This window comes from Rutidosis leptorrhynchoides, chromosome 8, assembly GCF_046630445.1.
Source record: "Rutidosis leptorrhynchoides isolate AG116_Rl617_1_P2 chromosome 8, CSIRO_AGI_Rlap_v1, whole genome shotgun sequence".
Lineage (NCBI taxonomy): Eukaryota > Viridiplantae > Streptophyta > Magnoliopsida > Asterales > Asteraceae > Rutidosis > Rutidosis leptorrhynchoides.
The window spans coordinates 12,914,296-12,930,545 of NC_092340.1; the positions used below are offsets into that span (position 1 = coordinate 12,914,296).

At 34.2% G+C, this 16,250-nt stretch overlaps 2 protein-coding genes and 1 pseudogene across 2 annotated transcripts; 1 reads left to right on the forward strand and 2 right to left on the reverse strand.

Moving 5' to 3' along the window:
- Positions 1 to 1,073: 1,073 nt before the first annotated feature.
- Positions 1,074 to 3,737, reverse strand: LOC139861543 (putative glycerol-3-phosphate transporter 1). Its single transcript, XM_071849976.1, has 3 exons — positions 3,550 to 3,737; positions 1,890 to 2,933; positions 1,074 to 1,804 (listed from the first exon to the last, which is right to left on the reverse strand). Exons 2-3 carry the CDS (start codon positions 2,872 to 2,874, stop codon positions 1,239 to 1,241), a joined length of 1,551 nt encoding a protein of 516 aa, XP_071706077.1. The 5' UTR covers positions 2,875 to 2,933; positions 3,550 to 3,737; the 3' UTR covers positions 1,074 to 1,238.
- Positions 3,738 to 12,039: 8,302 nt separating this feature from the next.
- On the forward strand, positions 12,040 to 12,816 carry LOC139863016 (peroxisomal membrane protein 11B-like; annotated as a pseudogene).
- Positions 12,817 to 13,082: 266 nt separating this feature from the next.
- LOC139861873 (large ribosomal subunit protein eL15-like) lies at positions 13,083 to 14,640 on the reverse strand. Its single transcript, XM_071850396.1, has 4 exons — positions 14,531 to 14,640; positions 14,249 to 14,415; positions 13,580 to 13,777; positions 13,083 to 13,489 (listed from the first exon to the last, which is right to left on the reverse strand). Exons 1-4 carry the CDS (start codon positions 14,532 to 14,534, stop codon positions 13,244 to 13,246), a joined length of 615 nt encoding a protein of 204 aa, XP_071706497.1. The 5' UTR covers positions 14,535 to 14,640; the 3' UTR covers positions 13,083 to 13,243.
- Positions 14,641 to 16,250: the final 1,610 nt, after the last annotated feature.

Genomic DNA, 16,250 nt, shown 5'->3' on the forward strand with positions numbered 1-16,250 from the left:
GTTCTAGACAGGATTCGAACCTGAGACCTCTTATAAGGAACCCAATGTACAATTAAATTATTTTATATTACATTTCTTACTATCTCTATTCACTCTTCTTCTTTCGATCATACGCTTTCCCATCTGAGAAAAAACTTGATCTAGATCACAGTCAAACAGAATGTATTAAGATATCACAATGTGATTTTTAGGATTAGGATGTTTAAAAAAAGGTAACGTAATATATACATTGTATAAATAATCTTTTACTCCGTATTTGTTATGAAAAAGTATACAATGACTTCAACATCAATAAGCAAAAGTTAAGATATCTAAGTAAATCCGAAATTATTTCACTTCATTATTCTTATATCAAATTAATAGGATTAATGATGATATAATAATAATAATTTATATTTATATCATTCAACAATTTCCTTACGAATAAAAAATCTAGATGTTACTTAACTACAACCGCAAGACACTGCCTCTCATTGACTAAATGAATACGAAGCTTAATTTCCTATTCAATGTAAACACGAACCATTTTTCCTCACTTTAATTGGCACTAAATGTCAATCACAAATGGGCTGTTTTTCACCTCTTGCGTGTACATATAAAGGTTTAATTGTGACCACTAATTACATCTCATATGTTTCTTTATATAAATTAGTTTAAAAATGAGCACTTAAAAACATGTTTGTTACGTAGTATTTCTTATTATTAAGTTCGGAACCTAATATAATATTAATATAATATAATATTAATATAATATAATAAATCATATGGTATATAGTTTGTCTATTTTATGCGTAAGAATATCTAAAAAAAAAAAAAAGATGGCTCGAGTAATTTAAAAACGGATTTTACTAATAACATCTTTTAAAGTTATAGCTAAAGTACATAACAAATACCAAATACTAGTACTTAGCTATTGTATCATCAAATTTGCCCTTATCAAATTTACGTCTATAAGAGGAAGGTTTACATTAACACCAACTAGAAACACCTTATTGTCTCAATATCATCCCAAAAAGAAATGTAGTGATTAATTCCAAATAAATTGGGAGATAAACTCTGTATAAAAGAACGAGTATTTGAACCAAACCTTTTATATGTACAATTTTCGGAAAAAATACATTTGTATACAAGGCCAATTTTTTCCCCTCATCCTTTGAACAAAAGAACATAAAAATGTAATCAATCATTCCACATAACATACTGTTCGTATCAAATTATTTATTGTCATCAATAGTTAATCACACTTCTTCAATCAAACCAACTCCACAAGCATTAACATTCGAACTCCGTTGCGAATCTTGGCATTTTGCAGCGACCTCAGCGACCACTAGTTTAGTCAAAAACAACCCCGCTACAAAAGCCGATACCATAAGCATATTGAAAACTGCACCCCAACCTTGAGTTGAAATGTAGCCCGTTAGGACCGGCCCAATTGCAGCACCTATGGACCCTGTTCCATCAATGATCGCGGTTACTGTAGCCAAAGCTTTAGAGTTGCCTTTTAATGACTTATGAGTCCCTAGATCGGCTGACACTGCTGTTGTAATGAGAGCGTACGGCCCATTAACAAACATCCCAATGACTAACATGAGAGCAATGTTTACGGGCATCGATAGATGTCCATAACTTCGATACAGGTAAAGCGCTGGTATCGCGCAATATGTGAAACTCGCGGCTGTAATTGCACGAGCGTTTAGCCGGTCAGAAATATGACCGGCTAGGATTCCACCCACCACACCCCCAACGTCGAACAATGTAGATAAATTCCCAGCAGCCTCATTCGATAGAAACTCTCCATTAATAGCTGCAAATATCAAAACACAATTAGATCGACACATATAACTTATGATACATAAAACCATAGTGGAAGATATTAGTAATACACGTACCTGTATGACTAATGTAAAACGGAAGCCAATAAAGAAACGTATAAGCAACCAATTTCGCGAAGAATAAACAAAACGCGAAAGGAGCAACCCCGGGTATTCTCCAAGCTTCTAAAAACCCGACAGGCGAGTTTTTCTCAGTATCAGAAACCGAACTCAATAAAGGCTCGGTCGATTCCTTTTTAAACAACTCTGGTTCATCTTCGTCCTTATCAACCCCAACCGATTCAGGATCAACTGGCAAGAACATAAAAACGATAATCCCCACAACCGTAATCATCAAACCAGGGACCACCATTGACCAACCCCAACCGTATTTCAAGAAATACGAAGCGGTTAACGAGCCAGCGATGTTCCCAACCGAAGTATGAGCATTCCAAATTCCCATTATTAGCCCTCTTTTACTCTTACCAAACCAATTTCCAACAACCGCAACAACAGAAGGCCACCCGGTTGATTGAAACAACCCGGCAATCATTTGAACAATCAAGTAATAGTAAAACACATGAATGTTTAACCAGTATCCAACACCAAACAACGATGTAAATACACCCGTTCCGATCATCCCAATCGTTAAAAAGACTCTTAAATTCATTCGATCACCAATGTGGCCTGAAAAGAACATTCCAATAGCGTACACGAATAAGAACGCCAAGTCGAGATCTCCAAGCAAAGCTGTCCCATTTGATCCGTTAAACGGTGCCCAACCGGTTCCAAGAAGCCACGTAAGCACATTCGATCGTTGTAAAAAAGGGCCAGATTCAAGGGTTTGTTCGGGTGTGATTGGATCAAGTGCGCTTTTGATGATGCTAGTGGTTTTACGTGAAGCGTGATAGCTTGTGTATGCTAGAAATGTAACGATTAAAACAATGGCTTGATGTGATTTGAATGATATATTTGATTTCTTTGTGCATTCTACTATTCGAATTCCTACAGGTTTTGTGTTCTTTGTGTTGGATTCATAATTTGGTTCTGGAATTGAACCCATTGATGAATTATAGTACTACTTTTAAGCTTCAGCTTCCTCTTTTATGTAAACAAATCAAGCTGAAAAATAAGAAAATTAAACGAGAATTAGATATTTAGATACTACTCTATAACTCTGTAAATATTTAATTATAGATGTTTAATACTCCTTAATATTGTTAAACGCAATCTAATTCTATTACTAAATTCCAATTCTATTCTAATTCTAACAAACATCAAAACAACAATTTATTACTATATAATATAATATAATATACTTATATTATATTTTGGTGTATATTATAAGACCAAAAAAGGCCAGAAAAAGGTATTCGGTAAAATCAAAATTATTCCTGAAAATCTTGGATATCAAAAACTTTAAAAAAAAGTTTGTTAATCGAACTACATAAAATCCTCCGAAATGCAATAAATGTGATTCTACAGCAAAAATATGATTCATAATTTTCTTCTTACAAATTGACAATTAATATCCAATAATAAACCAACACAAGTGATAAAAAGATTTGCATCGTAAATTTAAACACCCAATTAATGAAAGTTACGTGCTAAAATAGAGTGGATTGCATTAAAAACAATCTAATTAAAGATCCTGTAACATAAAACCAAAGCAACAAATTACAATTTGAAAATTACAAAACAATATAGAAACTAACTACGGAGTAAATAATATCGGTACCTGTATATCAGTTACGATGCAAATCGGTTGTTTATCACTTTAGACTTCTTCAGTTTCTCTTCTATTTAAACATGTTCGTGTATGTATGTATATATGGATGTATGTATGTTTGGGTGTATCTATTAATGATATCCTTATTCTAATTTGATCGAGGTGCTTTGTATGTGTTCTACTTTTGGTTCAGTTGGTGTTTGTGTGACGCAAACCACCGGAGAACATGTTCTATTTTATAGCGGAAAAAAGGTTTTTCATTAGTCCAGTTGTTCAATTACCATCCTACCCTTGATATCCATTTATATGTTTTAGGACTGATTCAGTGGGTGGAGTGACGATATCACCCTTTTGGAAAGGTATTAGTGGTAAACGATTAGCAACTTTAATAGAAAATACACCAATCCGTTTGACTTTATGGATTATGTTATAATAATAATAATAATATAGATATGGATAGTCAATTTTGGTGTATACATATAGTCAATTTTGGTACACAAAGTATGTATTTTTATATTGAGATTTTAGGCTATAAATACTCATGAATGCAAGCATTAAACTTGCACCATTTCTCACACTTACAAAGTGTTTCTTTCTTTCTCTCCATTATCATCTTTGTTCTTACACTTCATTATTAGTATTCTAAATCAAGAATCAAATCACTAAAGGTAGTTATAAGCCTACTGAATTATAACATCAAGAATCAAACCACTAAAGGTAGTTATAAGCCTACTGAATTATAACATCAAGAATCAAACCACTAAAGGTAGTTATAAGCCTACTGAATTATAACACGTTATCAGCACGATAATCTTAATACTAAATATGGTTGGCTCTGCCACCAAAATGATATATGGTCGGTTATACCACCAAAATGATATATGGTCGGTTATACCACCAGAATGATATATGGTCGGTTATACCACCAGAATGATATAGGTCGGTTATACCACCTGAAAAAATATATGGTCGACACTGTCGCCAAATTTTCATTTATGTTTACTAATATTTATATTTTTGTTATATAACATTTATTTATGATTGCTTACACATGGTCGACACTGTCACCTACTTATCATTTATGTTATATTAAATTTATGTTTAATGTTTATATACTTATGAATATAAATTGACTCTAATTTATCATGATGTTTGTTTTAATTTTTGATAATAGAAAATGTCGAATCTGGAAAAGCTTAAATTTACTCCTTTAGAATCAACTGGAAACAACTACATGCCATGGGTTATAAAAGTAAAAATGCATCTTAAATCAATGGGCATTCTTGAAACCATAAATGAAAACAACACTTGTTCTGAAAAAGAACAAGCTACGGCATGTTGCTTTATTCATCAACATATTGATGAATGCTTACAAAATAATTATGTGACTGTAGAAGATCCCCATGTTTTATGGGAAGGTCTCAAAAGCAGATTCAATAATCAAAGAGAAATTTTACTTCCAGCTGCAATGGAACAATGGAGAACATTAAGGTTCCAAGACTTTAAGAAAGTAAATGAATACAGCTCAGCTCTGTATAATACATGTTCACAACTTAAATTCTGTGGACATGAAATTAGTGATGCAGACATGATGGAGAAAACTTTCTCCACAATGAATGCTGCAAACATCACAGTGCAAAGAAATTTGAGAATGCTAAAGTTCAAAACATATCCTGAACTTAATTCATATCTCTTAGTTGCAGAGCAAAATGATGAGCTATTAATGAAAAATCAGCAATCCCGTCCTACTGGTACACTTACAATCCCTGAAGCAAATACTGCAAATAATTATAAACAGGGACAAGGACGCGGGCAAGGTCGTGGTTATAATAACCATCACCATCATCATGCCAAAAGCCATAACTATGGTAGAAACCATCCTTATGGTAATGGTAATGGGCGTGGACGTGGTCGTGGTCGTGGCCGTGGTGGTCAAAGAAATAGTAATCCACGAAAATATAAATATCAACCACAAAACAAGCCCATTAAACAAGATGTTGAAGAAAATTCTTCTAAAAATTCTGAAGAATCTTGCTACAGATGTGGTAGAATGGGCCACTGGACTAATACTTGCCGAACATCTAAACATCTTGTTAAGATGTATCAGGATTCGCTGAAAGGTAAAGAAAAGGAAGTAAATTTTGTGGATAATATTGATCCAACAGTCACTGAGAAACCATCTGATTTATATGAAGATTTCTTGAATGTTTAAGTTGTGTGTCTTTTGAAAAATAAACGATTTAATATCGTCTGTCTTTGTCATTATGTTTGCTAAATGTTTCAGTACTATCTATTTGCGTTTAAAATATTGTGTAATATTAATGTACTCACTATTTATTTCTTATATATGAAGTTCAATATGAATTTTGCTGGAATACAACATCAATCAAGTGGTGGAGATCTCTGTATAGCAGACAGTGGAACTACACACACTATACTTAAATCCGAGAAATATTTTATTGATCTAAAACCAACGGAAGGAACTATACATACAATATCAGGACCTGCTAACTTGATAAAAGGGATAGGAAAGGCAAATTTCATACTACCAAATGGTACAAAATTTTTAATAAATGATGCCTTATTTTCTCCCAAGTCAAGCAGAAATTTATTGAGTTTCTCCGACATATACCTTAACGGGTATGATTATCAGTCAGTGACAACAGAAAATGAGAAATATTTAAGTATCACTGACAAGAGTCATGTGGTTGAAAAACTGCCAAGACTTAGTTCTGGATTACATTATACACATATAAATGTACCAGAAATACATATGGTAGTTAACGAAAAATATATTGATCCTGGTGTATTCAGTTTATGGCATAACAGATTAGGCCATCCAGGATCAACAATGATGAAAAGGATTATTGAATGTACTCATGGACATCCACTAAAGGATAGAAAAATCCATCATGATACAATGGTTCCATGTACATCTTGCTCTCTTGGAAAATTGATAACTAGACCCTCACCACTTAAGGTTGAGAAAGAATCACCAATGTTTCTTGAAAGAATTCAAGGTGATATATGTGGACCAATTCATCCACCATGTGGACCATTTAGATATTTCATGGTTCTAATAGACGCATCTAGCAGATGGTCTCATGTTTGTCTGTTATCAAGCCGTAATGTGGCATTTGCAAAATTTCTTGCCCAAATTATTAAATTGAGAGCTCATTTTCCTGATTACACCATTAAAAGGGTGAGACTTGATAATGCTGATGAATTTACATCTCAAGCATTTAATGACTATTGCATGTCTATAGGAATTGTTGTTGAACATTCTGTTGCTCATGTGCATACACAAAATGGTTTAGCCGAGTCATTGATTAAACGTTTACAGTTAATCGCTAGACCATTGATAATGAGAACAAAACTCCCTGTATCTATATGGGGTCATGCAATTTTACATGCTGCTGCATTGATTCGCATCAGACCAAGTGCAAGTCATAAATATTCCCCCCTACAACTTGCTTTTGGTCAAGAGCCAAATATTTCCCATCTTAGAACATTTGGTTGTGCAGTGTATGTTCCAATTGCGACACCACAACGTACAAAAATGGGTCCTCAAAGGAGGTTGGGAATATATGTTGGATATGAAACATCTTCAATATTAAGGTATATTGAACCTATGACAGGTGACGTTTTTACAGCACGTTTTGCTGATTGTCATTTTAATGAAACATTGTTCCCTAGATTAGGGGGAGAAATGAAAAATAAAGAAAATGATGTTTCATGGTGTGAACCTCAATTAAAGTATCTTGATCCTCGCACAAAAGAATGCGAGACAGAAGTTCAAAAGATAATGCATATACAAGAACTTGCAAATCAATTGCCTGATGCATTTACAGATACAAAAACGGTGACAAAATCATATATACCAGCAGTAAATACTCCAGCTCGAATTGAAATTCCAAAAGCTGGCAATAACGTCACTCATGAATCTTTGCCACGTCAGAAACGTGGAAGACCAATCGGTTCAAAGGATAAAAATCCTCGAAAAAGAAAATCAGCTGATAATGAAGTAAAAGAAAGTGTTCAAGAAGAACCACAAATCAGTACTCCTACTGCAGAGGAGATTGATGATGTCAATACAGAAATTGCAATCAATTATGCATATTCAAAAATATTATGGAACCGAAATGAAATGAAAAATCTTGATGAGAAATTTTCATTTAATGTTGCATATGACATCATGAATAATGATGATGATCCAGAACCAACATCTATGGTTGAATGTCAAAATAGACATGATTGGGCTCAATGGAAAGAAGCAATACGAGCTGAATTAGAATCACTCAATAAAAGAAAAGTTTTCGGATCCATCATTCTCACTCCTAAAGATGTGAAACCTGTAGGATACAGATGGATTTTTGTCCGAAAAAGAAATGAGAAAAATGAAGTTACAAGGTATAAAGCTAGACTTGTAGCTCAAGGTTTTTCTCAAAGACCGGGAATTGATTATGAAGAAACTTATTCTCCTGTTATGGATGCAATTACTTTTAGGTACTTAATCAGTCTGGCAGTTTCTAAAAATTTAGAAATGCATCTCATGGATGTTGTGACTGCTTATCTATATGGATCACTTGATAGTGATATATATATGAAGATACCTGAAGGATTTAAGGTACCAGAAGCATCAAATGCAAAACCCAAAGAAATGTATTCGATTAAATTACAAAGATCTTTATATGGGTTAAAACAATCGGGACGTATGTGGTATAACCGATTAAGTGATTACTTGATAAGCAAAGGGTATACAAATAATCTTACTTGCCCTTGTGTTTTCATTAAGAAAACAACATCCGGATATGTGATCATAGCTGTTTATGTTGATGATCTTAACATCATAGGTACAAATAAAGAGATCCATGAAGCCATTCAACTTCTAAAGAAAGAATTTGAAATGAAAGATCTCGGAAAAACCAAGTATTGCCTTGGTTTACAAATTGAGCATATGCCTAATGGTTTACTTGTACATCAAACAACATATACTGAAAAGATTTTGAAACGTTTCAATATGGACAAGGCAAAACCATTAAGTACTCCTATGGTTGTTAGATCACTCAATGTTGAAGCTGATCCATTTCGTCCATGTGAAGATCAAGAAGACATTCTTGGACCAGAAGTACCATATCTTAGTGCAATTGGAGCTCTTATGTATCTTACAAATTGTACAAGACCTGACATTTCTTTTGCAGTTAATTTGTTGGCAAGGTTCAGCTCTGCTCCTACCAAAAGACACTGGAATGGGATCAAACACATATTTCGATACCTTCGAGGAACTACTGATTTAGGATTATTTTATTCTAACGAATCAAAACAAGATTTGGTTGGTTATGCAGATGCAGGTTATTTATCTGATCCACATAAAGCTAAATCTCAAACTGGATATGTATTCCTAAATGGAGGTACTGCAATATCATGGCGTTCTCAAAAACAAACACTTGTTGCTACATCGTCAAATCATGCCGAAGTGATTGCATTACATGAAGCTACTCGAGAATGTTTTTGGTTGAGATCAATGACACAACTCATTACTGATTCTTGTGGACTAGAACGCGATAAAAGTCCAACAACTATCTATGAAGATAATGCAGCTTGCATAGCACAGATGAAAGAAGGGTATATCAAAAGTGACCGAACAAAACACATACCACCTAGATTCTTCTCATACACTCAAAATCTCATTAAGGACAACCAGATTGAAATGAGATATGTGCAATCCAGCAAAAACTCTGCTGATCTTTTCACGAAAGCACTTCCAACTGCTATTTTCAGAACACACGTTCATAACATTGGCATGAGACATGTTCAAAAGATGTAACAGCTGAAGCGATGTCTACTTGAGGGGGAGTCAACTCCATGCTGCACTCTTTTTCCCTTAGCTAAAGTTTTTTCCCACTGGGTTTTCTTTAGCAAGGTTTTTAACGAGGCAGTAATTTATAGTTGATCTTCAACAAAATAAAATTGCTATCCAAGGGGGAGTGTTATAATAATAATAATAATATAGATATGGATAGTCAATTTTGGTGTATACATATAGTCAATTTTGGTACACAAAGTATGTATTTTTATATTGAGATTTTAGGCTATAAATACTCATGAATGCAAGCATTAAACTTGCACCATTTCTCACACTTACAAAGTGTTTCTTTCTTTCTCTCCATTATCATCTTTGTTCTTACACTTCATTATTAGTATTCTAAATCAAGAATCAAATCACTAAAGGTAGTTATAAGCCTACTGAATTATAACATCAAGAATCAAACCACTAAAGGTAGTTATAAGCCTACTGAATTATAACATCAAGAATCAAACCACTAAAGGTAGTTATAAGCCTACTGAATTATAACAGATTACTATATCTAATTACTAATCCAATCCAATTGATAATAGATAAGATAGAGTATAAATTAAGGAAATTAAAACTAGTGAATTAGAGGTAAGAGTTTCAATTAAATTCTAGAGAATTATGGAAGAAAATGACTTGTGACGTTTCGTCTTCTTCACACCGATCCCTATCGATTATTGAAATGCATGATCATTTAACAACACTATGCACGTTACTCAATTAGGTCATTATTAGTTTTGTAACTTTTGTCCACTTGTGGTAGACACATATGGTAACCAAACATCAATAACATCTTCAACTGACTACAAAAGATTAATCGAGAAATTAAAAGTTTATGCACTTAATAATATACTTCGTAATATTTTGCTGTTGAATAAGTAAAGTTCCTTTTTTTTTTACTTTTTTGAAAGCGATCATATAAAAATGAAAATACATAGATTTTGAGATAGGAAGTATGGATCGTAGTTGTGCCGAACAAACTTTTTAATGGATTCAAATAATGATATACGAATATATGAAAAGGGTAATTTAGGGAAATCACACAGCCGGCTGCAAGTGGTGATGAGGGAGCATATTCGAATATCCTCTAAGGTTTATTCCTGTCGTGTTTCAATTCCTCGATTCGCCACCAAAATACCAGAACCCACCTTATCCGACGTGGCAAACATGCTGACGTGGTTTATTAAACTAGCCATTCCTAGGTTTTTTTTATTTTTTAGAAAAGCAAGTAAACATTATAAAAACCAACTAAACAACGAGAGTACAAAACAAGCTAGGACCAAAAGAACGCCTAGCCGAAAACACGAAAAAAACAGGGAGCGGAGATTGCAACCCTTACAAAGACTAAAAGACTAACAAACTAGATATGGAGAAGGATTAACGAGCCAATTTTGCCAATCAATCTTTTTATCTTTAAGCCGACGTGAGATCCACTCATATGATTTCACTTGGATTTCGTTTAGAGCAACTGGAGCATTCCATCTTTTGTTTTGAAACACCACCGAATTACGAATCTTCCACAAATAGTATACGCACACCCATTCCACCGCTTGCCAAATTTTAGAACCAAGCGGAGAAACATTCTGAGAAGTTTTCCCACGAAGAAAATCATTGAAACTAAGATTCGAGCAAATACCAAGATTCCACCACTTATAAACCCGAGACCATATATCAAAGGATAAATTGCAATCGACCAAACAGTGTTCCACCGATTCAAGACCGTCATCACAAACCGGACATCTCACACTATGAAGATCAAGCCATTCCTAGGTTTACAGCGTTAATTTTGTTCTTGGTTGCACAAAATGACATAGCGTACATCTCTTAATCAACTAGTCTATCCAAGTTTACTGCTGTATGTCTTTGTATAAATTTATCACAAAATTAAAGTATACTCCGTATTACTGTAACATACGAGTATTGTACTTTTTATTAATATGTACAGTGAATTTAAAAAAAAATGATGTAAATATCACTACCCATATAAAATAATAGGAGGTGATTATCAAACACCACTTTTTCATCCATGTACATCTAATTAACTTTACTTTTAATTATACTTAATAATTCTATAAGTCCAACTCTCTAGATTAATCTAGTGGCATAACTGTAAATTTATAAAACAAAAGTGTACATAAGTCTCCCTAAAATAATAGTTCTAGATTTTGAATTTGTCTTAGAAAATTTATCCACCTTAAAATATAAAGCTAATGGTACTATGATATACTTATCTATCAAAATAAATAAATTTATTAATTACTAAAATTTTGATAAATCAAAACTTCTTTCAATCTAATACACATTTTTGAGAGATTGATCAATTTGCAGTGTTAATTTATCACCGCTTAAAAAATGACATGCTCGTAGACTATAGTCATGTGGGAACTTTTTGAGGCATATTTTCTTTTTTACCAGTTTTCGTGGATAACAATGTATGAACCACAAATGATACACCAAATAATGTTGCAATCTAGTTTTTTGTGTAACATACATAAGTGACAAAATGTTGTTGTCCAGGATAATATCAAAATAATACTGTCCATCCATAATAAAATTAATTTTATCCAAAATTACCTCTAACTTGTGGCTCTCCCTGCAACTCACACCATTATTTGTTCCAAAATCACACCACACCACACCACAACATGAATGACAAAGTAGACAAGCTAGTGATATTCCTAGCAAAAAGAGATGGTATTGACAAACTTGTTAAAACATTCCAATATGTCTCTAAGCTTCTTGTTTGGCACCTTGAAACAACCAACCCGAATGTAGCCCATCGGGCCAAACTGTGCGAGGTTGCATCCGGGTTGAGCCGAAAAGCTTTCAGGGCTGGACGATTTCTCACAGGCTTTAATGCTTTAAGGAGAAACCCGGGCCCAACCCCGACTTATAGGTTTCTTTCAGTTTTTGCTAACGCGGGGGAAATGGTCTATTTCTTTTTTGACCATTTCCTCTAGTTATCAAGAACCGGAGTTATTGATGCAAATTTGGCTAGAAGAATGAGCTACATATCCGCGTTTGGGGAATCACTTGGGTATGTATTCTTTTGTGTTTTGGAATATATAATGATCAAAGAAGGGATTGAAGAAGAAAGAAGGATTAAAAAGAGTTTGTTATCAAAAACAGAAGAAAAGGGTGATGAAATTAAGAAAATTAGAGTTGATAGAGTGATGAGATTAATGGCTGTGTCTGCTAATCTGGCAGATTTGATAATTGCGCTTGCTGATATTGAGCCCAATCCATTTTGTAATCATGCTGTAACACTTGGTATCAGTGGGCTGGTCTCAGCATGGGCCGGGTGGTATAGAAATTGGCCATCTTGAAGGAGTGTAAAGTTGCTTTCTTTTTCACATCATGTAAAATTTAACTTAATTTTGTAAAGATCAAGTTCGTCAAATTTTTATTATAATGTATGTATATTTGACTCAACTATAAAATGATTTTATGATTCAGATATATATCCCTCTGGTCTTTAGTAAAAGACTTGTTTTTTCATATGGACATACATGTAAATGTGAATATTTATCATTTAAAAATAGGGTTTCCATAAAATTATAAGGAATTTAACCGAAATAAAAATTTCATGATAAACCATTCAAATATCAAATCTAGTCAAAGACCAACCCAGTTTCATTAGGCCCTTCCATAAACATAAATGTACGTGTTTATCATGAAATTAGGTTCATATATAAGATAGAAGATAGATTTAAAATAAGTAAACATCACACATACAAAAACGTTTTGATTAAAATTTAAACCAGACAGATTAACATCCCTAAAAAAGATTCGGACTTCAAGACAATGTTGATAAAAGATCGAACCACCATAAAACATCGCATAAAGTTTTCAACGATAACGGCGAAGAGAAAGAGTGTTGTTCCTTTTCCAGGTAGCCCTTCGTGAAGGACGTTGTTTGTGGTTCAAGTGACCCTTTCCACGAAGACCTCTGTATTTCTTTCCGGCAGAGGTCAGTCCCCGAAGTTCTCTGTGCTTATGGACAGGGTTACAGATCCAGTTGATCCGGGGGTCGTTACGGATAGCAGTGTGAGCTGGATCAACCAAGATCACCTCAAAGTACTTGTAAGTAGAGTCCTACACATATAGCAAAGATTTCAGAGCCCAATAATACACATATTTTATATTTATATGTTTCAATAATAACAAACAAATAATAATACATACCTCATTTAGCCAGTAAGAATTAAGGACCTTAAGGCCACCCAACTTTCGTCCAGCTCGTTCTTCAGCAACCGACCTTTTGCTGCGTTGAAATTTCAACTGAGTCACACCCTGGTTTGTTGGTTTACCGTAAACAATACCCTTGGGAACCGGCCTCTTTCGTCCACCACGCCTCACACGAACACGATAAATCACATATCCCTGCAAATTTAACAATAGTAATCAAAACATTTTAACATGGTAACACACAAAATTAGATACTACCAGTCTTTTGTAAACTATTTGTGACAAATCTTTAATTTCATATGAGATCCAATAGTTTTCATTAGACCTGGTAAACGGATCGAGATGGGTCGGGTGATCAAATGGGTTTGAGTCGAAAAGGGTCACGGATCGAAATGGGTCAAATTAAAATTAGAATATCAGTTAATTAAACAAATAAATCAATCTTAAATTTGCATTTGTAAAGAATAAAAAGATCACTGTTCGGAAAATAACAAATTGATACAATAAATCAGTATGCCACAACAAAAAATAAACACGTTGATATGAAAATGAACTATACAGTATATTCGAGCATATACAAGAAAATTAATACAGGAATACATTAACAATTCAATAAACATTGTAACATCTAAGTAAAATTGAACTGTATCTAATAGTTTTAAATACCTGTTTGGCTTTGTAACCCATACGACGGGCTTTATCGGGTCGGGTAGGATGAGTGACCCGAACAATAGAAGGAAGCTGACGATACTCCCAGCACCTCACCCGCTGCATGAACCTCATGACGTCCGATTGTTTCTTTCTCCATAGCTCCGATACATACGTGTAAGCACCTGTTTGTTACAATCACAATTAAAATCACTTCAATATATTTTAATTTCAGTTAATATAAAAAACACATTCAACCGATGAATAAAATGAGTAATTGAAATGGTAGAGATCGATTACCCATGGTTGGTTGCACCCTTTCTGGATTTCGATCTGCGGAGAGAAGGCTGCTGATGAGCGTAAAGATGTGATATAAGGTTTGATTTAGGGTTTTAGAGAGTGGTAACAAGTGCAAGTATGTTTGGGCCTGACATTTTGTTACGGCCCGTTTCTGATGGACTTGTATTATTTAAGGGGTTATCACCTATTTACCATTTTTTTACCCCTTTCTAAGCTGGAACCCTAAAAAAAAAAAATTTGAGAATTTGCCCGCGCAAGGATCATTAGTCCTTGCGACCTTGCGACTTGCGCCTTTGCGTACAAACACAAGGCGCAAGGTTCATGACTTCCTTGCGCCTTGCGCCTTATCAGGATGGATTTTTTCTGATTTCTGGATAAGATTTTGTTAGATTTTCTGTACCTTTACGGATAAGATTTTGTACATGTGTATTTATTGAGGCTAGAACTCCAGATAACCAATTTCATTTCACTTCATTTCCAAATAGATCATGTCATTAGAGCATCGTTAAGGTACACTTTTATCTATTTTTTTCACTAATTTGTGTATTAATGAGCTGTAGTAATGATGAATCATTTGTTGTTCATGTATGTTGTGGGGGTAATTTTGAATTTGTTAACAACATACCTATGTATCTGCCTCTTGATTGTTTTAGAACCAGATTAAAACTACCACTTGCTCCACAAAAACCAATAAATCGAAGAGTATTGTTAAGGAAAGTTCTTAAAAAAATTGATTTGCCACCTAATGCACATGTTTCGCTGAGATATATTGATAATAATCATATATTTGATATTACTGATGATCATGAAGATTTTTTTGAGTTTTTAAAACACGTTGTCTCAAACGAGCCTATTGATATTTATGTTGTCGACAAAGTAAGAATGCTTCAATCCCAACAAAATCCACAAACACACCATCTCCAACAAAAGCTAGAAACACTCCAGCCCCAACAAAATCCACAAACACACCATCTCCAACAAAACCTCCGAATACTCGAGTCTCAACCAAACAAACAAACACACCATCTGCAAGAGGAACAGGTTGAAATACACAATTCCGAACCAAACCTCGAAACACACCATTTGGAAGAAGAACAGGCTGAAATACCACCTCCAAACACAGAAGAATTTGATTTCTTCAACCATGGCGCCGAGAACGTGTGTAAAATAAAAAAAAATAGAGAACCCGTTTATACCTGCTGTTGCGTCTAGTGAATCCGATGAAGCAAGTGACGAGGAATATGAAGATGAAGAAGATGAAGAAAAACAAAATTTATTCTGGAATGTGCCAACTCTACACAGTCAGCAAGATGAAGAAAACCCAGAATTTACGACCCCAATTCCAACCACGTATCAGGTATCTGATTTGGTCAAAGTTCGTCAAACGTTTTCGAACAAGGAAGAATTCCTAAACCAGCTATTTACAAAATGCCTTGAAGAAAACTTTCAAATAAAGCCTGTAAAGTCGGACAAATCTCGGTACACCGCTAAATGTGTGTTGCCAAATTGTGAGTTGAAATGTAGTGCATACAAAATAAGACACACTGGAAACTTTATGGTTAAGAAGTTGCATGACGTACATACATGTTCACGCACACAAATTATGGGAAACAATAAACATGCTACTAAAAAAGTGTTGGGTAGTATTCTTATGGATTCGTTCAAGGCTGCAAATCGAGAGTATAAACCAAAAGATATACGTGATGATGTAGCCAATCGG

Coding starts and splice junctions, on each gene's coding strand:
- LOC139861543 (XM_071849976.1), bottom strand. CDS start 2,874: ATGGGTTCAATTCCAGAACCAAATTATGAATCCAACACAAAGAACACA. Junction 1,805..1,889: donor GTTTTACATTAGTCATACAG/GTACGTGTATTA, acceptor TGATATTTGCAG/CTATTAATGGAGAGTTTCTA.
- LOC139861873 (XM_071850396.1), bottom strand. Junction 13,778..14,248: donor TGGGTTACAAAGCCAAACAG/GTATTTAAAACT, acceptor TTAAATTTGCAG/GGATATGTGATTTATCGTGT. Junction 13,490..13,579: donor ATTCTTACTGGCTAAATGAG/GTATGTATTATT, acceptor CTATATGTGTAG/GACTCTACTTACAAGTACTT.